General features: G+C 37.1%; 1 protein-coding gene across 1 annotated transcript in view; it reads right to left on the reverse strand.

Moving 5' to 3' along the window:
- NAALADL2 (N-acetylated alpha-linked acidic dipeptidase like 2) overlaps positions 1-24,900 on the reverse strand; it is a 1,049,119-nt gene that overhangs the window by 49,616 nt on the left and 974,603 nt on the right. Inside the window, exon 13 of the mRNA XM_027111590.1 lies at positions 10,477-10,675. Coding sequence (XP_026967391.1) covers positions 10,477-10,675 — 199 coding nt within the window. The remainder of the gene's footprint in view (positions 1-10,476; positions 10,676-24,900) is intronic.

Raw genomic sequence — 24,900 nt, forward strand, 5'->3', positions numbered from 1 at the left:
CACTTCTTACCTGTAGCATTCATTGGGCACTTTGCATAAGTGTTCTGGAAACTTATTTGAATTATGATTTATATATTTTACCTCTTGAGTTAGGCTAAATTCCTTGAAGGTAGGGATCTTATATTGCCAGTTTCCATCAGTATGCTGGCACAGAGCAGTGTTCAATGAAGATTTATTTATGAGAATGAGAGTCAGGCAGTTTTAGATGTAATATCATAGGACTTGAAATCTTTGAATTTTCTGATGCCAAATAATGGGGAAAATTCTTTCACATATTCCAAAAATAAGATATTTCAGTGTTCAGTGACACTTTTTGTTTTAAGGCAAGTATCCTTTGAGACATGATCCAAATTCCAAATGCAACATTTAGCTTTATACAGTGAACTTCTGTCAACTACTTTCTTAAAAAGCAAATCACATTTGACTTCCTTCTTGTATATTTGATGAGAATTGTCATGACACCATTGGTTTGAAGAGTGAGATTCTTACATGGATAACATCTTTAAAGATTCCTTAACATTAAAAAAAAAAAAAAGAACACTGTTCACCAAATGTTGTTTTGTACAATGTAATTAACAATTTTATCTTTTCTCCAAATAGTTGTCATAATAAATAATCAACTTTTCCATCTTCCTAAAGTCTATATCATCCTGTCATACTCATCTTTTTTCCTTTGAACATTTCCTCTCCCATAAAGAAAGAGCTTCCAAGAATTGAAGGTAGAAAGTCTACTGCAATTTTGAAATTTTTGTGTCAATAATAATTAGAAATGTGAATTCTCTGCCAAGAAAAAAAATAAAGTAGGATGATTTGTTATATATTTCAGAAATAAATAAAGTAAAAATTCATGACAATCTTGGAATAAAGGTCAGTTAGATAAATCAGGATGAAGTATTTAATCTATCTGTATTGTTGGCATATATGTGAAAATAGAGCCAAGGAGAAGAATGCAAACAAACATGTATTTTTTTCAATAATTAGAGTAATAGTTTAAAATAATGCCAAAATATTGAACCATAAGCTTTCAACTACAAAGTTTGTTATATGAGTTAGAACATTATCATAATCAACATTTTGGGCCTTGCACACTGGAATACAAGGTATGCTGTAATCATATTATTAACAGGAGAAAATATCACTTGCTTAATCATTGTTAACTCAGAGGAAAACAAATATTTTCTTTTCTACTCCAAATGCATGATAAAGTAAATCGTTGAAGGAATAATAAAGTTTACTATACACGTAACTCAGACCACAGAGAGGTCTCTTGTATTTAGTGCAAGAGCCAAAAAGGGCAAAGGGAGAAAGTTTTATATATTTCATAATATATAAAACTATGTCCTTAATATAGGATACTAATATCTGAATTTTTTATAAACTAAATGTGAAGGAAATATAACTTACATAATATATTCTAAAATATAATTTATCTACTTTGATAAAGACTTTTTAATAATGCTGGATTTAATAATGTGGTTTAATTTTTCTCTTTAGCAGTCATTACATCTACCATACACTATATTTTACTAAATTACCTTGTTCATTCTGTTTCCCCATCCCCCCAGCTGGAATATAACCTCATCACGGCAGATGTTTTTAACTTAAGGTGACTCCTTTCTCTGGTGCTTACAAGAGTACCTGGGGCTTACAAAGTGCCTTAAAAGTGTCTGCTGTGATAAATGAATGTTTTCCAAAGTCTTATGATACAGAGTCATAATGTTAAAAAGATGATATAAAATAAAGATTTTAAATGTGAATTTGAGATTAAAATCATGAAGGAAAATCCTCAAATACCAGAAGTCAGAAAAGGGTTTTTATTACAAAAGGGTCTCATTCCATCATCTCATTTTATAGATGCAGAAATTAAAGTGTAGAGAGATCAAGTGATTTGTCAGATCACAGAATTTTGGTACTAAAAGGCATCTTAAACCTCATGTAGCCCAAATATTCAGGTGCTTAGGGCTACTTAGCCTGTTTTAATACCTACAGCGGTAATGAGTTCACCACTCTATAAAAGCATCATACTGTTTTTTTTTTTTAGTAGGACTTTATTGGAGTATAATTGCTTCATAATACTGTGTTAGTTTCTGTTGCACAACAAAGCAAATCAGCCATATGCATACACATGTCCCTATATCCCCTCGCTCTTGAGCCTCCCTCCCATCTTCCATATCCCACCCCTCTAGGTCATCACAAAGCACCGAGCTGATTTTGATTTCTCTGTGCTATGCTACTGCTTCCCACCAGCCAACTATTTTACATTCCATAGTGTATATATGTTGACGTTACTTTCACTTCACCCCAGCTTCACCCCCCACCATGTCCTCTAGTCCATTTTCTATGTCTACCTCTTTATTCCTGCCCTGAAACTAGGTTCATCAGTACCTTTTTTTTTTTTTAAGAACACAACTTGTTAGAAATTTTTCTCATATGTAATTAAGATTTGTATTCCTGTGTTTCAATTCTTTAGTCTTAGTTGTAGCTTTGATCATACACTATATGTGTAGTCCAGGGTGTTATCTGTGTGTGTGTGTGTGTGTATGTATATATATATATTATACATATAACTGATGTGGTGCAAAAGTACCCTTATGAAGAGAGTTCTGGGCCAAATAGTTTTCTTACCTTACTCTTTCTCCAACACCTCTTTGTCTACCACCTTTTCCCATGATAAACCCTGAACTAGACATTATATATATATATATATATATATATATATATAAAAAATATATATATGCCTAGTGTGTGTGTGTACACATACATATATCCAAAAAATATATACACACACATGTTTTTATTGAATGTTATACGCATACATTATATGTGCATCTGTTACACAAAGAAGTGTATGTTTTTATCTTTTGTGCTTTATACAAAAACCAAATAAAACATTTAAAACAGGTGATCCAAACAAGATGGCAGAGTAGAAGGATGTGAGCTCACCTCTTCTCAAGGAAACACCAAAATCACCATTAACTGGTGAACAACCATTGAAAAAAACCACTGGAACCTACCAAAAAAGATACTGAACATCCAAATACAAAGAAGAAGTCACAACAAGATGGTAGGAGGGGTTCAATCACAATAAAATCAAATCCCATACCACCCAGGTGGGTGACCCGCAAAATGGAAATAAATATATCAAAGACGTTCTACCACAGGAGTGAAAGTTCTGAGCCCCATGTCAGGCTTCTCAGCCTGGGGGTCTGAAAATGGGAGGAGGAACCTCCAGAGAATCTGGCTTTGAAGGCCAGCAGGGTTTGATTGCAAGAATTCCATAGGACTGGGAGAAACAGAAACTCCACTCTTGGAGGGTGCATGCAGGGTCCTGTGCATACCCAGATCCAGGAAAAAAAAAAAAGTGACCACATAAGAGCCTGGGTCAGACCTACCTGCTAGTATTAGAGAGTCTCCTGTGGATGTGGGGGGCAGCTGTGGTTTACTGCGGGGACAAGGACACTGGCAGCGACAGTTCTGGGTAGTACACATTGGTGTGAGCCCTTTTGGAAGCCTCCATTTTCTCACCAAGACTTGGTCCCACACAACAGCCTGTAAGCTCCAGTGCTAGGACACCTCAGGCCAAACAACCAACAGGGCAGGAAAACAGCCCCACTCATCAGCAGACAGGCTGCTTAAAGTCTTCCTGAGGAAAACAAACAGCTGCCTGCTAAACATGCCCCTTGACACGGTCCTTGGCCATGAGGGAAAAGAACCAGCTACAACACCAGTGAGCAGGGACCACTCCCTACAAGCAGGAAGCCTGCACAAGCATCTTAGACAGCTTCATCCACCAGGGAGCACACAGTAGAAGCAACAACTACAACCTGGCAGCCTGTGGAACAGAAACCACAATCACACAGAAAGTTAGACAAAATGAGATGGCAGAGAAATATCTCCCAGACAAAGCAACAAGACAAAACCCCAGAAGAACAATGAAGTGAAGTGGAGCTAGGCAATCTACCCAAAAAGAATTCAGTGTAATGATAGTAAAGATGATCCAAGATCTCAAAAAAAGAATGGAGGCATGGATCAAGAAGATACAAGAAATGTTTAACAAAGACCTAGATGAACTAATTAACAAACAAACAGAGATGAGCAATACAATAATTGAAATGAAAAACACACTGGAAGGAATCAATAGCAGAATAACTGAGGAAGAAGAATGGGTAAGTGAGCTGGAAGACAGAATGGTGGAAATCACTGCCTCAGAACAGAATAAAGAGAAACGAATGAAAATAAATGAAGACCTCCTAAAAGACCTCTGGGATGACATTAAATGCAAGAACATTTGCATTATAGAGGTCCCAGAAGGAGAAGAGAGAGAGAAGGGAACTGAGAAAATACTTGAAGAGGTAATAGTTAAAAACTTCCCTAACATGGGAAAGAAAACAGTCACCCAAGTCCAGGAAGCCCAGGGAGTCCCAGACAGGATAAACTCAAGGAGGAACACACCAAGACATCTAGTAGTCAAACTGACAAAATTTAAAGACAAAAAATATTAAAAGCAACAAGGGAAAACAACAAATAACATACAAGTGAATTCCCATAAGATTATCAGCAGATTTCTCAGCAGAAACTCTACAGGCAAGCAGGGAGTGGCATGATATATTTAAAGTAATGAAAGGGAAGAAGCTACAACCAAGAATACTCTACCCAGCAAGGCACTCATTCAGTTTTGACAGCAAAATCAAGAGAAAGATTAACAGATAAGAAAGAGCTAAGAGAATTCAGCACCAACAGACCAGCTTTGCAACAAATGCTAAAGGAATTTCTCTAAGCAGAAAAGAAAAGGCCATAATTAGAAACAGAAAATTACAAATGGAAAAGCTCACCAGTAAAGGCAAAAATACAGTAAAGGTAGGAAATCATCTACACACGTATATATCAAAACAAGCAATTGTGTGAAGAGGAGAGCACAAATGCAGGACATTGAAAACGCGTTTGAAATTAAAAGAACAGCAACTTAAAACAATCTGTTTATATATAGACTTATATATCAAAACCTTCTGGTAACTGCAAACCAAAAATCTACAATAGATATACACACACAAAAGAAAAAGGAATCCAAACACAACACTAAAGTTAGGCATCAAATCACAAGAGAAGACAACAAAAAACACCTACAAAATCATATCCAAAACAATTAACAAAATGGCAGTAAGAACATACATATCAATAATTACCTTAAACATAAACATCAAATGCCCCAACCCAAAGACATAGACAAGCTGAATGGATACAAAAATAAGACCCATATATATGCTGTCTATAAGAGACCCACTTGAGATCTAGGGACACGTACAGACTGAAAGTGAGGTGATGTAAAGTTATTTAGTGCAAATAGAGATCAAAAGAGAGCTGGAATAGCAATGCTCATATTAGAAAAAACAGGCTTTAAAATAAACTGTTACAACACACAAAGAAGGACACTAGGACACTACATAACAATCAAGGGACCAATCCAAGAAAAAGTTTTAACAATTTTAAATATATATGCACACAACATTGGAGCACATCAATATGTAAGGAAAACACTAAGAGCCATAAAAGGAGAAATTGACAGTAACACAATAATGGACTTTAATACCCCACTTTCATCAGTGGACAGATCATCCAGACAGAAAATTAATAAGGAAACACAGGCACTGAATGACACATTATACCAATTGGAGTTAATTGATATTTATAGAGCATTCCATCCCAAAGCAGCAGAATACACATTCTTCTCAAATGCACATGGAACATTCTCCAGGACTGATCAAGGGCTGGCCCACAAAGCGAGCCTGAGTAAATTTAAGAAAATTGAATCATATGAAGCATCTTTTCCAACCACAAAACTATGAGATTAGAAAGCAACTACCAGAAAATAACTGTAAAAACCACAAACATGTGGAGGCTAAACAATATGCTATTAAACAACCAGTGGATCACTGAAGAAATCAAAGAGGAAATCAAAAAATACCTAGAGACAAATGAAAATGAAAGCACGATGATCCAAAATCTAAGGGTCACAGAAACAGCAATTCTAAGAGGGAAGTTTATAGCAATACAATCTTACCTCAGGAAATAAGAAAAATCTCAGATAAACCACCGAGCTAACTTTACACCTAAAGCAAGTAGAAAAGAAGAACAAACAAAACCCAAAGTTGGTAGAAGGAAAGAAATCATAAAGATCAGAGCAGAAATAAATGCAATAGAGACAAAGAAAACAATAGAAAAGATCAATGAAACTAAAAGCTGGTTCTTTGAAGAGATAAACAAAATCAATAAACCTTTAGCCAGACTCATCAAGAAAAAAAGGGAGAGGATACAAATCAATAAAATTAGAAATGAACAAGAAGTTACAACAGACAGCATGGAAATACAAAGGCTCTCATGGAGAGACTACCACAAGCAACTCTTTGCCAATACAATGGACAACCTGGAAGAAATGGACAAATTCCTAGAAAGGTACAATCTCCCAAGACTGAATCAGGAAGAAATAGAAAATATGAACAGACCAGTCACAAGTAATGAAATTGAAACTGTGATGAAAAAACTCCCAGCAAACAAAAGTCCAGGGCCAGATGGCTTCACAGGCAAATTTTATCAAACATTCAGAGAAGAGTTAACATCTATCTTCCTGAAACTGTTCAAAAAAATCACAGAGGACAGAATACTCCCAAACTCATTCTACGAGGCCACCATCACCCTGATATCAAAACCAGACAAAGATAGCACAAAAAAGACAATTACAGGCCAATATCACTGATGAACACAGACACAAAAATCCTCAACAAAATACTAGCAAACCAAATCCAACAATACATTAAAAGAATCACACTTCATGATCAAGTGGGATTTATCCCAGGGACGCAAGCCTTTTGCAATATCTGCAAATCAATCAGTGTGATACACCACATCAAAAAATGGAAGAATAAAAATAATATGATCATCTCAGTAGATGCAGAAAAAGCTTTTGACAAAATTGAACACCCATTTATGATAAAAACTCTCCAGGAGGTGGGCATAGAGGGAACCTACCTCAACATAATAAGGGCCATGTATGACAAACCCACAGCCAACATCATAGTAAATATTGAAAAGTTGAAAGCATTTCCTCTAAGGTCAGGAAGAAGACACAGATGCCCACTCTTGCAACTTTTATTCAATATAGTTTTGGGAGTCCTAGCCATAGCAATCAGAGAAGAGAAGGAAATAAAGGGAATCCAAACTGGAAAAGAAGAAGTAAAACTGTCACCTTTTGCAGTTGACATAATATTATACAGAGACAATTCTAAAGATGCTACCAGAAAACTGCTAGAACTCATCAATGAATCTGATAAAGTTGCTGGAGGCAAAATAAATACACAGAAATCTCTTGCATTCCTATACACTAAGAACAAAAGAACAGAAGGAGAAATTAAAGAAACAATCCCCTTTACCATCACATCCAAAAGAATAAAATACCTAGGAATAAACCTACCTGAAGAGGCAAAATATCTATACTCCAAAAACTATAAAACACTAATGAAAGAAATAAAAGATGACACAAACAGATGGAAAGATATACTATGTTCTTGGACTGTCTTGCTCCCTGTCTTCAGACTATACTACAAAGCTACAGTCATCAAAATAGTATGGTACTGGCACCAAAACAGAAATATAGATTAATGGAATAGGATTGAAATTCCAGAAATAAACCCAGGATCTATGGTCAATCAATCTATGACAAATGAGGCAAGACTATACAATGGAGAAACAACAATTTCTTTAATAAATGGTGGTTGGAGAACTGGACAGCTAAATGTAAAAAAAAAAAAAAAAAAGAATGAAATTAGAACATTCTTTAACACCATACACAAAAATAAATTCAAAATGGTTTAAAGACCTAAATATAAGACCATATACTATAAAACTCTTACCAGAAAACATAGAACACTCTCTGACATAAATCACAGCAGTATCTTTTTTCTATCTGTCTTCCAGAATAATGGAAACAAAAACAAAAATAAACAAATGGAACCTATTTAAACTCAAAAGTTTTTGCACAGCAAGGGAAACCGTAAATAAAACAAAAGACAACCCACAGAAAGGGAGAAAATATTTGCAGACGATGCAACTGATAAGGGATTAATCTCCAAAATTTACAAACAGCTCATGAAGCTCAATATCAAAAAAACAAAGAAGCCAGTAAAAAGGGCAGAACACCCAAATAGACATTTCTCCAAAGAAGACATTCAGGTGGGCAAGAGGCACGTGAAAAGATGCTCAACGTCACTAATTATTTGAGAAATGCAAATCAAAATAACAATGATATATCACCTCACATCAGTCAGAATGGCCATCATCAAAAAGTCTACATACAATAAATGCTGGAGTGGGTGTGGAGAAAAGGGAACCCTCCTACACTGTTGGTGGAAATGTAATTTGGTACAGCCACTATAGAGAACAGTATGGAGGTTCCTTAAGAATCTAAAAACAGAACCAGCATACGATCCAACAATCCAACTGCTGAGTATATATCTGAAGAAAACTATAGTTTGAAAGGATACATGCACCCCATGTTCATTGCATCACTGTTTACAATAGCCAAGACATGGAAGCAACTTAAATGTCCATCAACAGAGGAATGGATAAAGAAGATGTGGTACATATATACAATGGAATATTATTCATCCATTAAAGAGAATGAAATAATGATATTTGGAGCAACATGGATGGACCTGGAGATTATCATACTAAGTGAAATATGACAGAGGAAGACAAATATCATATGATATCGCTTATATGCAGAATCTAAAAAATGATACAAATGTACTTATTTACAAAACAAACAGACTTACAGACTTAGAGAACAAACTTATGGTTGCTTGGGTGAAGGGTCAAGGGGAGGGATAGATGGTTGTTTTGGATTGACATGTACATACTGCTACATTTAAAATAGATAACCAACAAGGACATAATGTATAGCACAGGGAATGCTGCTCAATACTCTGTAATAACCTGAATTGGTAAAGAACTTGAAAAAGAACAATACATGTATATGTATAACTGAATCACTTTGCTGTACACCTGAAACTAACACAACATTGTTAATCAACTGTACTCCAACATAAAATAAAAATTTTTTAAAAAGAAACAGAAAAAACATTTTTAGTAAAGTGAGAGACAGGACATTCTCTGAAGTCTGCTTTATTATTTTGGCCATATAGCCTTTCTGATACCAGTTTCTCCATCTATAAGATGGGGACACTAAGAGTACCTAATCCATTGGCTGTTTTGCCAGGATTAAATTAATTAATGCGTGGAGAGTCTTTAACATAGTGCCTGAGACATATTTAGTGGTCAATAAATGTTACTTATTAAAAAAAACATTTAAAACGTTATCTTTTAAACTCCATTTTCCCTCTTTGTTTAAATTTCCACTATTTCTGGAACCTCAAAAACAAGTACATATTTGTATCATCCTCTAAGAGCCTAAACTGAATCCCTGTTCTATGTGAAAATTGTTTTATTAAAATATCTGTTAAAATTGTTAATGTTTTCAGAAATCACTCTATTGTGACCCTCTAACCAAATATGTCTAATCCCCTGGTTGTTTCAAGATTCCTGTAAATTCCAGTCTCCCCTGAATATTAAACATACTTAACTCCCTCTTAAAATGTAGTTTCTAGAATTAAATCCAATGCTCTAGAAGTGGACTTACTAGGACAGAATAATATAGACATCTCCTGATTCATTCAAGAAAGCATATTTCTCGCAGTACAACCTATAAATCCATTTGGTTTTTCAGTAGCTATAACACATTTGATTCATATTGACTTTAATTGTAAAAGAAAATCTTAGTCATTTTGTATATGATACTGCTAAACCATTATCATATAGATATAAATTACATCTACAGATAATATCAATATTTACAGGTATAAAGAAAAATAAAGTTTTCTTTATTCTCTATTTATGCAGTTGAACTTTGCTTTGGGGGAGGAGAATGCCCCTCAAATTGTAGATATAGGACTTCCCTGGTAACACAGTGGTTAAGAATTCACCTGCCAATGCAGGGGACACGGGTTCGAGACCTGGTCCGGGAAGATCCCACATGCCGTGGAGCAACTAAGCCTGTGCACCACAGCTACTGAGCCTGTGCTCTAGAGCCCACAAGCCACAACTACTGAGCCCGCATGCCACAACTACTGAAGCCTGCACGCCTAGAGCCCATGCTCTGCAACAAGAGAGGCCAAAGCAAGGAGAAGCCCGCACACCACAATGAAGAGTAACCCCTGCTTGCCGCAACTAGGGAAAGCCTGTGTGCAGCGATGAAGACCCAATGCCACCATAAATAAATAAATAAATTTGTTAAAAAAATCGTAGATATAATAATTTCTTCACATTAAAAAAATAGCGTTATGTTCACAGAAGGTACACATTCTGAACATTAAACACAAATATTTCATTGAGAGGCATAAAAATACAAATTTTGAGCAGACATCCTACCTGTAAAACCCTGGAGGTGCCCGCTGCACCAGGAAGCTCTTCTCCATGTCTTGGAGAATCTCATTCAGCATCCGCACACGGATGGGAGCTCTTTCCTTGGGGTCATTAGCAGGACGCATCTCATCTGATTGAAAGAGTTCAGCGCTCTCCCGCAGGCGTGAGGCCAGGGCTAGCAGTTGAGGCGTGTTGGGTTGATCACCTGGTAAAGATAAATGGGCCAATCTCAGAAGAGAGAATCTCAAGGGCACAAAGTAAACATTTTATAGTCATGATGTCAAAAGGAAGATTCACCATCAATACTACTTTTACAATCCTTCCACCAAAAATATTCTGGCTAAATATATTCTACTAAAAGTATTAAATTTATTTACTACTACTACTAATTACTGCTAATAATAATAATACCGGTAAATAGGAACTGATTGTTTAGAGACTGCAGTGTTCCCGGCACTGTCAAGCCCTTCACATAATTATCTTATTTAATATTCACCCAACCCTGTATTGGCATGTCCATTTCATAGAAGCTGAGAATTAATTAAGGTAAGCAAACTGCCACAGATCATCAAGCAAGTAAATGACAGGTAAGAGTTAGAAGCCTTATCTTTCTGACACAAAAATTCATGCTGTTAATGGAGTATCCTGTATTTCAAGAAAAAAAAATTGTAAAATGAATTGTTATCTTCCCTTCTGAGAACATGAGATATGTTAGCCTATATTGTTATGTGTCTACTGGGCTCTTTTTACTTTGTAGAGTGTTCCTGTAATTTGAAGTTGAAATATACCTTTGATTTGAAAATACACTAAAAACTATCCTATATAATGTTTATATTCTGTTTTCCTTTTGAGATGATTTTTGTTTGTTGTTTTATTTTTTCCTTCTGTTTATGTAACTTACTGTAAGTCATTCTGGTATGAATGGTGGTAGCAAAAGGATCACAGGATGTTCCTTTGACTAAGGGAAAGGCTGCATTTTATATTAATTACAGCCACCAGATCCTGGAGCCAGATGACTTGAGTTCAAATCCCTGCTCCACCACTTAGTAGCTGTGTGATGTTGGGAAAGTTACTGAGCCTTAGTGTCCTTATCTGTGAAATGAACATAATAATAGCACCTGCTTTATAAATTTGTTAATGAGAGTTAAATGATTAATATTTGTAAAGTACTCCCCTACAGTTAGGCAGTTCCTAGCTGGTGTTCAAACTTAATACCTTGTTTAAAAAGCATTCTTTTATCATATCACGAGGGGCCCTTCCATCATCATCGTCTTCCAGATAGCTGCACCATTAGATGCAGTCTTTGGATGAGGCGACAGTCAGTGGTGTCATTCCCAGACTAGGTACAACTGACTCCAACAAGGTCAGCACTACACTAGGGAGGATTACTTCAAGTCAAGGTAATGAGATGCACACGGACCTGGTAAATCTCAGCTGGAAATCCTGAGAGCATGGCATTAAGATAAACAGGTGGAGAATTGAAAAGAGGCCTTATGGGACCTTCACTTAGGAAAGTTTCGGCAAAAGGGAAACATCACAAAGGAACGCTTTCTTTAAATGAAGTCTAAGGGTAAGGGTCACCAACTCCCAAAACACCTGGTCTTTGTGAAAATGCAGATTCCCAGACATGCTGAATTTCTCTAGGGTCCAGGAATCACAATTTCAACATACTATTCAGATTATTCCTTACATCTTAAAGTTTAAGAAGCACTGTAGAGAGGTTATGTGCTAAGAAAATGAAAACTAGTTTAGAATTATAACTGTGGTATAAAATATGTCTGTCATAGAATTACTAACCTTTCATATAGGGATCTTTATTTTCTGTCACCTTCATTTGATGGGGATGATTTTATATGTCAGTTTCATTATATCCCAGCATAGTTCTGACACTCAATAATTGTTTACTGTTTACTGAATAAACAAAGTAGATTCAATAACATATTTTTAGAAAAAATACAATAAAAAATGAAAACTATGTAAATAAATAAATGGTTTTTATGAGGGCTGCAAAGAGAGAGCCTTCTTTGTAGTGCTCTGTTCACTGAAATTAACAAAATGAATAAAATCAATGTAGGAGTTCACAGGGTTTTGGTATTTTGATGTTTTCATTAGTAATTTTGTTTGATTTCACAACAAAACTTGAGGGTGCAAGAAGCGGTATTTCTGCTCATTGAGAAAATCTAGCCTCTTAAATGATAATAATAATGACATTTTATGAAAGTATGGTTTATCTTATTATGGTTAACCAAATTTAATATATGGAAAACTTACAGAAAATATCTTTTTGCACAAGGAAAGAATAAGATGGATAAGGCACATTTGGATGACACTAGAATTGAAAGACTGAACAATGGAAAAAGCAAGTTCAACATCCTTAAGAGTCTTCCATTTAAAAAAGAAAAATCTCTTCAGATCTAACATACACTACAGAATTGAAGACATTACCACTAAATCAAGTGAGACAAATTGTACGATTTACCTTATTTAGCTTTAAATGAATTTATCTTTCATGATGGTGTGGGTGGACAAAATTGACAGCTTTAGGAACTGGCTGGTTCCAGAAAGGATCCTGATAATGGAAACCTGCCACCACAGCATACCCTATGCATTACTTCAAGGATATGAGGTTACAGATTGAAAAGTAGCTTTACTTCTAATGTTCACACAATCATTTTGATATATAACTGATGTTCCAAAGATTCCTAATAGCCATTTCCATGACCCAAATGATTGTCCCTTTGTGATCCTTAGGATAACTACTAGAATGTCAGCTCTGTGAGGGAAGAGATTTTTGTTTGTTTCATTCACCACCATTTCCCCAGCACATAAAACTATGCCTGGCAAATCATTTACTGAGTGAATGTGTGAATTATGTACTGTGATCATAGCATCATAGCATCTGCAATATTTTTAGCCTTATCTCTCCTTTCCTTGACTGAAAAGAACCCCATAAGATCAGAAAATATGTTTTCTCTCTCTTTTTATCTCCGTATCCTAGCACAATACCTGATATACGGTAGCCATTTACTAAATATCTTATCGAGTATATGTTGAATTATAAGATAATGTCTTATTTGGGATACATTATTATATTAAATTACACCTAAAAAATCACTCAGGGAGATGTTTAGTTCATGATGAGCATCAACAAATGTTATTTCCTTTACTTTCTTGCTAAATATCAATACTAGCTGCAGTCAAAAGGGAAAAAAAAAATTAAAAGAACGTATTTTAGGGTAATGATAGGTTATATTAAACTAAACTGAATTAAAATATGTCCTACCAATAATACTACCCCCAAACTAAGAATATGTAAAACATTATTTAAGGCACAGTGAATGTCAGAAAACAGAGAACTAATTGAGGCTCTTAACAGTTCAGTTTTAATGAATAATAAGTCCATTTGACCAAAGAACATCAACTGGAAGATAGAGATTTCTCTCAAAGAGGGTAAATACAATTATCTTGAAGGCATACATAGTACATGGAGTCTAAAGACCAAGGACTTGTTATCCAAAACCATAAGAGCCTGGTTTACTTAGTCATTATCAATGTGGACTTGAGCAGAGTACATAATACTGATGTTCTGTAGCTTCCTAGGGGAAAATGGTCATTTTACTTTCTAAGCATTTAAATCACTATATAAACACAAGCTACCATTATCAGAGCACGTAAACTAAACACAAATTAGTACCAACTCATTTGCTAAAGGCATACAAAAAATACTGTAATGGCTTTACTAACGATTTTATTCTCAGAGACATTATTTCTTATCACTTCCTCCAAATAATGGCCCCCCACAACTGTATCACACTTCTCCCCATATACACTTTAATGAAGATTTCCAATTTTATTTTGCAGTGCCTGTGAATCTGGAGGCAGTTTTTCCGTGCGCTGCCATCTCAAACCTCTGAAGAACAAGGAAAGGGGTAATATAAAGGGTAAAAGAACTAGGGAACGAACAAGATGATGGAATAGTAGTAGGATGTGAAGCTCACCTCCCACAAATACATCAAAAATACATCTACATGTGGAACAATTCTAACAGAATATCTACAGGATGCTGACAGAAGACCTCAGACTGCTGAAAGATCAAGAAAATCTCCATGTAACTGGGTAGGAAAAAAGAAAAAAAGGAAAGTGAAAAAGGAATTGGGTCAGGACTTGAGCCCCTGGGAGGGAGGTGTGAAAGAGGAAAGGTTTCTGCACCAGGGGAAGTTTCCTCACTAGCAGGGAGATCAGCCGGGACAGAAGGTGAGCTTTAGAGCCTCAGAGGAGAGCATAGCAGTTGGTTTGTGGTAGCCAGAGCTGAGGGAGAACTGCACAGGTGGTCATTGCTGCCACCCTGCACTCCCCAGCCTGATGCATGTCCACCAGTGCTGGTGGGGGCTGGGGGCTGGAACTTGGGCTTCAGGGATCAGAACTGGGGAGAGGACTGGGGTTGGTTGTGTGGAGATAGACTAAGGGGGCTGGAATCTAGTGCAACTGTGGTTGGGGGTGTACTCAGAGGAAGCCTGGGCTGCTTAGAGACCAGTCATCATTGTTTGGGGGGTGCGCGAGGGGAGGAGCTGGGCACAGATTGTAGCCTTTTCCCCTGTGCACATGCTCGCAGAGGGCAGGACACTGCCTGCATGGGCTTCAGGGGCTGTCGTGAGATGCCACTGCCCCTTGCCCGAACACGAGGAGTGGTCGTGGGCCCCTGCGCCTCCCCCTCAGACCCCAGGAATGTTCATGAGCCACTGCTGCCAACCTTGCAGACACCAGGAGTGGTTGCAAGCTGCCTCCACTCCCATCGTGTGCTCCAGGGGCATGCCTGAACCACCACCACTGAGAATCCCAAGACCAGGCACCAGTCACCACATCTGCACACCCCTATCAAGGGGATAATGACCAGTACATGCTGAGGAAAAAGGCGACATGTATCCATATTAAAAACAGTCTTCACACCAAATATACTAAACCCACACAAGCTACACAGGGGTGCCCCCAAATGTAAATAGCCCTTCAAGACCACAGTAGATAATTGTTTCTCCTAAACTCACAGAGTAAGAGAAATACAAGTAAAATGAAGAAACAGAGGAACCACGCCCAGTTAAAAGACCAAGAGTATTCCTCTGAAAGAACAAATGAAACAGAACTCTTCAGTCTAATAGACACCAATTTCAAAAAGGAGACAATGAAAATACTGAAGGAATTAAGAAAGCCTAGACAAAAATACAGAGTATTGTAAAAAGGAGCTAGAAATTATAAAGAGGAACCAAGAAAAATTAGAAAACTCATTTGCAGAGATGAAAGCTGAGCTAAAGGCAATGAATAGCAGAATGAATAATGCAGAACAAAAAAGTGACCTGGAAGATAGAATAATGGAAATCACTCAATCAGTACAGAAGACAGAAAGCCAAATTAAAGAAAAAAAGAGAAAGCAATGTAAGAGACCTATAGGATAATATAAAGCATGCCAAACAAACAAAATAGGGATTCCAGAAGGGGAAGAAAGAGAAAAGGGGATTGACAATGTATTTAAAGAAATTATGGTTGAAAACTCCCCAAACCTAAAGAAGGAAACAGATATCCAAGTACAGGAAGCACAGAGAATCCCAAGCAAGATAAACCCAAACAGACCTACACCAAGACATATTATATTAAAAATGGCAAAAGTTAAATATAAAGAGAGGATTCTAAAGGGAGCAAGAGCAAAACAAAGAGTTAATTACAAGGGAACCCCATAAGGCTGTCAGCTGATTTCTCCTCAGAAATGTTGCAGGCCAGAAGGGAATGGTAAGATATATTCAAAGTCCTAAAAGGGAAAACTCTGCAACCTAGTATCGTCTATCCAGCAAGATTATCATTTTGAATAGAGGGAGAGAGAAAGAATTTCTCAGACAAGTAAAAACTAAAACAATACAGCAATACTAAACCTATCCTAAAGGAAATATTGAAAGGTCTTCTCTAAATACAAAAGAAGTAAGAATCTATAGGAAAGAGAAAATTACAACTGGAAAATAAATCACTTAAATATGCCAGTACACAGATTAAAAAAAAATTTAAAAATTCTCTGTGAAAGTGATGATAACAACAATGAAAAGCAAAAAAGATTAACCTGAAGATGTAAAAGAGGACAACAAAATCATAAAATGTGGGGGAGGAGAGTAAGAATATGTAGATGTTTTTTCCTAGAATGTGTTTGAGCCAGTATGACTACTTGTCTAAGGCAAGTAGATAAAGGAAGGGGATAACATACTTGAAAAACAGGGCAACCACAAATCAAAAACATACAACAGATTGGCTAAAACCAAAAGGAAGAGAATTTAAGTATAATAAAAAAGAAAATCATCAAACCACAAAAGGAAAAAGAAAAGGACAAAGAAGAAATATAAAATCAATGGGAAAACAAGGTTTAAAATGACAATAGGTACATAACTATCAATAATTACCTTAAATGTCAATGGACTAAATGTTCCAATCAAAAGACACAGAGTGGCAGACTGGATAAAAGAATAAGAGCCTACTGTATGATGCCTACAAGAGACCCACTTTAGGGCAAAGGAGACACATAAATTGAAAGTCAGCGTGTGGAAAAAGATATTTCATGCAAACGGAAATAACAAGAAAGTGGGGGTCGCAATACTCACATCAGACAAAATAGACTTTAAAACAAAGGCCGTAAAGAAAGATAAAGGACACTATATAATAATAAAAGCATCAATACAAGAAGAGAATTTTACACTTGTCAATATATATGCACCTAATATAGGAGCACCCAAATACATAAAATACTAACAGACATAAAGGGAGGAATTGACAGGAATACAATAATAGTTGCAGACAGAGAATCAAGAAGGCAACAAAGATCCTAAATGATACAGCAGAACAGATAGATGTAATTGATATTTTCAGGACATTACATGCAAAGAAAACCCCAGAATACACATTCTTTTCAAGTACACATGGAACATTTTCTAGGACTGACCACATACTAGGGAACCAAATAAGCCTCAACAAATTTAAAAGTATAGAAATTATCTCAAGCATCTTTTCTGACCACAACAGCATGAAACTAGAAATTAACCACAGAAAAAGAAACAAGAAAACTATTACATGGAGACTAAATAACATGCTACAAAAAAAATTAAAAAAAGGTCAATGATGAACTCAAAGAGGAAATCTAAAAATACCTTGAGACAAAAGACAATGAGGGGAGGAGCTTCAAGATGGCAGAAGAGTGAGATGTGGAGATCACCTTCGTCCCCACAAATACATCAGAAATACATCTACATGTGGAACAACTCCTAAAGAACACCAACTGAACACTGGCAGAAGACCTCAGACCTCCAAAAACGCAAGAAACTCCCCATGTACCTGGGTAGGGCAAAAGAAAAAAGAAAATATAGAGACAAAGGAATAGGGATGGAACCTGCACCAGTGGGAGGGAGCTGTGAAGGAGGAAAGGTTTCCACACACTAGGAAGCCCGTTCGTGGGTGGAGACTGCGGATGGCGGAGGGGGGAAGCTTCGGAGCCGTAGAGGAGAGCACAACAATGGGGGTTCAGAGGGCAAAGCTGAGATTCCCACCAGCGCTCACCAGCCCGAGAGGCTTGTCTGCTCATCCACTGGGGCGGGCGGGGGATGGGAGCTGAGGCTCGGGCTTCAGAGGTCGGATCCCAGGGAGAGGACTGGGGTTGGCTGTGCGAACACATCCTGAAGGGGGCTAGTGCACCACAGCTAGCTGGGAGGGAGTCTGGGAAAAAGTCTGGAGCTGCCAAAGAGGCAAGAGACTTCTCCTTGCCTCTTTGTTTCCAGGTGCACAAGGAGAGGGGATAAAGAGCGCTGCTTAAAGGAGCTCCAGAGACGGGCGCGAGCCACGACTATCAGAGCGGACCCCAGAGATGGGCATGAGATGCTAAGGCTGCCGCTGCAGCCACCAAGAAGCCTGTGTGCAAGCACAGGTCACTATCCACAACTCCCCTCCTGGGAGCCTGTGCAGCCCGCCACTGTCAGGGTCCTGTGATTCAGGGACAACTTCCCTGGGAGAACACATGGTGCGGCTCAGGCTGGTGTAACGTCACGCCGGTCTCTACCACCGCATGATCACCCCGCATCCGTACCCCTCCCTCCCCCCGGCCTGAGTGAGCCAGAGACCCTGAATCAGCTGCTTCCTTAACCCCATCTTGTTAGAGTGAAGAACAGACACCCGCAGGTGACCTACATGCAGAGGCAGGTCCAAATCCAAAGCTGAACGCTGGGAGCTGTGCGAACAAAGAGGAGAAAGGGAAATCTCTCCCAGCAGCCTCAGGAGCAGCGTATTAAATCTCCACAATCAACTTGATGTACCCTGCATCTGTAGAGTACCTGAATAGACAATGAATCATCCCATATTGAGGAGGTGGACTTTGGGAGCAATGATATATATACATTTTTTCCCCCTTTTTCTCTTTTTCTAAGTGTGTATATGTATGCTTCTGTGTGTAATTTTGTCTGTATAGCTTTGCTTTTACCATTTGTCCTAGGGTTCTGTCTGTTCTTCTTTTAATTATTTTAAAAAACATTTTTCTTAATTATTTTTTACTTTTTATTTTAATAACTTTATTTTACTTTATTTTATTTTATCTTCTTCTTTCCTTCTTTCTTTTTCCTCCCTTTTATTCTAGGTGTGTGGAGGACAGGCTCTTGGTGCTCCAACCAGGTGTCAGGGCTGTGCCTCTGGTTGCAAGAGCCAAGTTCAGGACACTGGACCACAAGAGACCTCCCAGCTCCATGTAATATCAAACGGCAAAAATCTCCCAGAGATCTCCATCTCAAAGTGTAGACACAGCTCCACTCAACGACCAGCAAACTACAGTGCTGGACACCCTATTCCAAACAACTAGCAAGACAGGAACACAAGCCTATCCATTAGTACAGAGGCTGCCTAAAATCATAATAAGGCCACAGACACCTTAAAACACACCACCAGATGCAGTCCTGCCCACCAGAAAGAAAAGATCCAGCTTCATCCACCAGAACACAGGTACTAGTCCCCTCCACCAGGAAGCCTACACAACCCACTGAACCAACCTTAGCCACTGGGGACAGACACCAAAAACAATGGGAACTAAGAGCCTGCAGCCTGTGAAAAGGAGACCCCAAACACAGTAAGATAAGCAAAATGAGAAGACAGAGAAACACACAGCAGATGAAGGAGCAAGGCAAAGACCCACCAGACTTAACAAATGAAGAGGAAATAGGCAGTCTACCTGAAAAAGAATTCAGAATAATGATAGTAAAGATGATCCAAAATCTTGGAACTAGAATGGAGAAAATACAAGAAACGTTTAAAAAGGACCTAGAAGAACTAAAGAGCAAAAACACAGTGATGAACAATACAATTAATGAAATTAAATATTCTCTAGAAGGGATCAATAGCAGAATAACTGAGGCAGAATAACGGATAAGTGACCTGGAAGATAAAATAGTGGAAATAACTACTGCAGAGCAGAATAAGGAACAAAGAATTAAAAGAATTGAGGACAGCCTCAGAGACCACTGGGACAACATTAAATGCACCAACATTCGAATTATAGGGGTCCCAGAAGAAGAAAAGAAAAAGAAGGGACTGAGAAAATATTTGAAGAGATTATAGTTGAAAACTTCCCTAATATGGGAAAGGAAATAGTTAAGTCCAGGAAGCACAGAGAGTCCCGTACAGGATAAATTCAAGGACAAGACACATATTAATCAAACTATCAAAAATTAAATACAAAGAACAAATATTAAAAGAAGCAAGGGAAAAATAACACATAAGGGAATACTGATAAGGTTAACAGCTGATCTTTCAGCAGAAACTGCAAGCCAGAATGGAGTGGCAGCACATATTTAAAGTGATGAAGGAGTAAAACCTACAACCAACATTACTCTACCCAGCCAAGGATCTCATTCAGATCTGATGGAGAAATCAAAAGCTTTACAGACAAGCAAAAGCTAAGAGAATTCAGCACCACCAAACCAGATTTACAACAAATGCTAAAGGAACTTCTCTAGGCAGAAAACAGAAGAGAAGGGAAAGACCTACAAAAATAAACCCAAAACAAGAAAATGGAAATAGGAACGTACATATCGCTAATTACCTTAAATGTAAATGGATTAAATGCTCCCATCATAAGATATATATATTGGCTGAATGGATACAAAAACAAGACCCGTATATACGCTGTCTACGAGAGATCCACTTCAGACCTAGGGACACATACAGACTGAAAGTGAGGGGATGCAAAAAGATATTCCATGCAAATGAAAATCAGAAGAAAGCAGGAGTAGCAATTCTCATATCAGAAAAAATAGACTTTAACACAAAGACTATTACAAGAGACAAAGGACATTACATAATGATCAAGGGATCAATCCAAGAAGAAGATATAACAATTATAAATATTTATGCACCCAACATAGGAGCACCTCAATACATAAAGCAGATACTAACAGCCATAAAAGGGGAAATCGACAGTAACACAATAATAGTAGGGGACTTTAACACCCCACTCTCACCAATGGACAGATCATCCAAAATGAAAATAAATAAGGAAACACAAGCTTTAAATGATACATTAAACAAGATGGACTTAATTGATATTTATAGGACATTCCATCCAAAAACAACAGAATACACATTCTTCTCAAGAGCTCATGGAACATTCTCTAGGATAGATCATATCTTGGGTCACAAATAAAGCCTTGGTAAATTTAAGAAAATTGAAATCATATCAAATATATTTTCCGACCACAATGCTATGAGACTAGATATCATTTACAGGAAAAATATCTGTAAGAAATACAAACACATGGAGGCTAAACCACACACTAATTAATAACCAAGAAATCACTGAATAAATCAAAGAGGAAATCAAAAAATACCTAGAAAAAAATGAAAATGAAAATGAATACACGATGACCCAAAACCTATGGGTTGCAGCAAAAGCAGTTCTAAGAGGTAAGTTTATAGGAATACAATCCTACCTTAAAAAACAAGAAATATCTCAAATAAACAACCTAACCTTACACCAAAAGCAGTTAGAGAAAGAAGAACAAAAAACCCCAAAGTTAGCAGAAGGAAAGAAATCATAAAGATCAGATCAGAAATAAATGAAAAAGAAATGAAGGAAATGATAGCTAGGATCAATAAAACTAAAAGCTGGTTCTTTGAGAAGATAAACAAAATTGATAAAACATTAGCCAGACTTATGAAGAAAAAAAGGGAGAAGACTCAAATAAATAGAATTAGAAATGAAAAAGGAGAAATAACAACTGTCACTGCAGAACTACAAAGGATCATGAGAGATTACTACAAACAACTATATGCCAATAAAATGGACAACTTGGAATAAATGGACAAAGTCTTAGAAATTCACAACCTTCTGAGACTGAACCAGGAAAAAATAGAAAATATGAACAGACCAATCACAAGCAGTGAAATTGAAACTGTGATTAAAAATCTTCCAACAAACAAAAGCCCAGGACAAGATGGCTTCACAGGCGAATTCTACCAAACATTTAGAGAAGAGCTAACACCTATCCTCCTCAAACTCTTCCAAAATGTAGCAGAGGGAGGAACACTCTCAAACTCATTCTACGAGGCCACCATCACCCTTATACCAAAAGCAGACAAAGATGTCACAAAGAAAAACTACAGGCCAAAATAACTGATGAACATAGATGCAAACATCCTCAACAAAATGCTAGCAAACAGAATCCAACAGCACATTAAAAGGATCATACACCATGATCAAGTGGGGCTTATCCCAGGAATGTAAGGATTCTTCAATATATGCAAATCAATCAACATGATACACCATATTAACAAATCGAAGGAGAAAAACCATATGATCATCTCAATAGATGCAGAGAAAGCTTTTGACAAAATTCAATACCCATTTATGTTAAAAACCCTCCAGAAAGTAGGCATAGAGGGAACTTTCCTCAACATAATAAAGGCTATATATGACAAACCCACAGCCAACATTGTCCTCAATGGTGAAAAACTGAAACCATTTCCACTAAGATCAGGAACAACACAAGGTTGCCCACTCTCACCACTCTTATTCAACATAGTTTTGGAAGTTTTAGCCACAGCAACCAGAGAAGAAAAAGAAATAAAAGGATTCCAAATTGGAAAAGAAGAAGTAAAGCTGTCAGTATTTTTAGATGACATGATACTATACATAGAGAATCCTAAAGATGCTACCAGAAAACTCCTAGAGCTAATCAATGAATTTGGTAAAGTAGCAGGAAACAAAATTAATGCACAGAAATCTCTTGCATTCCAATATACTAGTGATGAGAAATCTGAAAGTGAAATTTAAAAACACTCCTATTTACCGTTGCAACAAATAGAATAAAATATCTAGGTATAAACCTACCTAAAGAGACAAAAACCTGTATGAAGACAATTATAAGACACTGATATAAGAAATTAATGATACAAATAGATGGAGAGATATACCATGTTCTTGGATTGGAAGAATCAACATTGTGAAAATGACTCTACTATCCAAAGCAATCACAAATTCAATGCAATCCCTATCAAACTACCACTGGTATTTTTTACAGAAGTAGAACACAAAATTTCACAATTTGTATGGAAACACAAAAGACCTCGAATAGCCAAAGCAACCTTGAGAAAGAAAAACCATGCTGGAGGAATCAGGCTCCCTGACTTCAGACTATACTCAAACCTACAGTAATCAAAACAGTATGGTACTGGAATAGAAACCGAAATATAGATCAATGGAACAGGATAGAAAGCCCAGAGATAAACCCACCCACATATGGTCACCTTATCTTTGATAAAGGAGGCAACAATATACAGTGGAGAAAAGACAGCCTCTTCAGTAAGTGGTGCTTGGAAAATTGGACAGCTACATGTAAAAGAATGAAATTAGAACACTCTCTAACACCATACACAAAAATAAGCTCAAAATGGATTAAAGACCTAAATGTAAGGCCAGAAAATATCAAACTCTTAGAGGAAAACATAGGCAGAACACTCTTTGACATAAATCACAGCAACATCCTTTTTGACCCACCTCCCAGAGAAATAGAAATAAAAACAAAAATAAACAAATGGGACCTAATGAAACTTCAAAGCTTTTGCACAAGAAAGGAAACCATAAACAAGACCAAAAGACAACCCTCAGAATGGGAGAAAATATTTGCAAATGAAGCAACTGACAAAGGATTAATCTCCAAAATTTACAAGCAGCTCATGCAGCTCAGTATCAAAAAATTAAACAACCCAATCCAAAAATGGACAGAAGACCTAAATAGACATTTCTCCAAAGAAGATATACAGATTGCCAACAAACACATGAAAGAATGCTCAACATCAGTAATCATTAGAGAAATGCAAATCAAAACTACAATGAGATATCGTCTCACACCGGTCAGCACGAACATCATCAAAATATCTAGAAACATAAAATGCTGGAGAGGGTGTGGAGAAAAGGGAACCCTCTTGCACTGTTGGTGTGAATGTAAATTGATACAGCCACTATGGAGAACAGTATGGACGTTTCTTAAAAAACTAAAAATGGAATTATCATATGACCCAGCAATCCCACTACTGGGCACATACCCTGAGAAAACCATAATTCAAAAAGAGTCATGTACCAAAATATTCATTGCAGCTCTATTTACGATAGCCAGGACATGCAAGCAACCGAAGTGTCCATCAACATTTGAATGGATAAAGAAGATGTGGCACATATATTCAATGGAATAATACTTAGCTATAAAAAGGAATGAAACTGAGTTATTTGTAGTGAGGTGGATGGACATAGAGACTGTCATGCAGAGTGAAGTAAGGCAGAAAGAGAAAAACAAATACCGCATGCTAACACATATATATGGAATCTTAAAAAAAAAAAATGGTCATGAAGAACCATGGGCAAGATGCGAATAAAGGTGCAGACCTACTAGAGAATGGACTTGAGGATACGGGGAAGGTTAAGTGTAAGCTGGGACAAAGTGAGAGAGTGGCATGGACATATGTACACTACGAAATGTAAAACAGATAGCTAGTGGGAAGCAATTGCATAGCACAGGGAGATCAGCTCGGTGCTTTGTGACCACCTAGAGGGGTGGGATAGGGAGGGTGTGAGTGAGGCAGATGCAAGAGGGAAGAGATATGCGGACATATGTATATGTATAACTGATTCACTTTGTTATAAAGTAGAAAGTAACACACCATTGTAAAGCATTTATACTCCAATAAAGTTGTTAAAAAAACAATGAAAACTCAACCATACAAAATCTATGAGATGCATAAAAAGCATTCTTGGAAGTTTATAGTGATATAGGCCTTCCTCTAAAAACAAGAAAAATCTCACAAAACCTAACCTACCACTTAAAAGAATTAGAAAAAGAAGAACAAACAAAACCTAAAGTCAGCAGAAAGAAGGAA

Source organism: Aethalodelphis obliquidens, unplaced genomic scaffold, assembly GCF_003676395.1.
Source record: "Aethalodelphis obliquidens isolate GAN/ISIS:26980383/991018 unplaced genomic scaffold, ASM367639v1 scaffold1, whole genome shotgun sequence".
NCBI classification, from domain to species: Eukaryota; Metazoa; Chordata; class Mammalia; order Artiodactyla; family Delphinidae; genus Aethalodelphis; species Aethalodelphis obliquidens.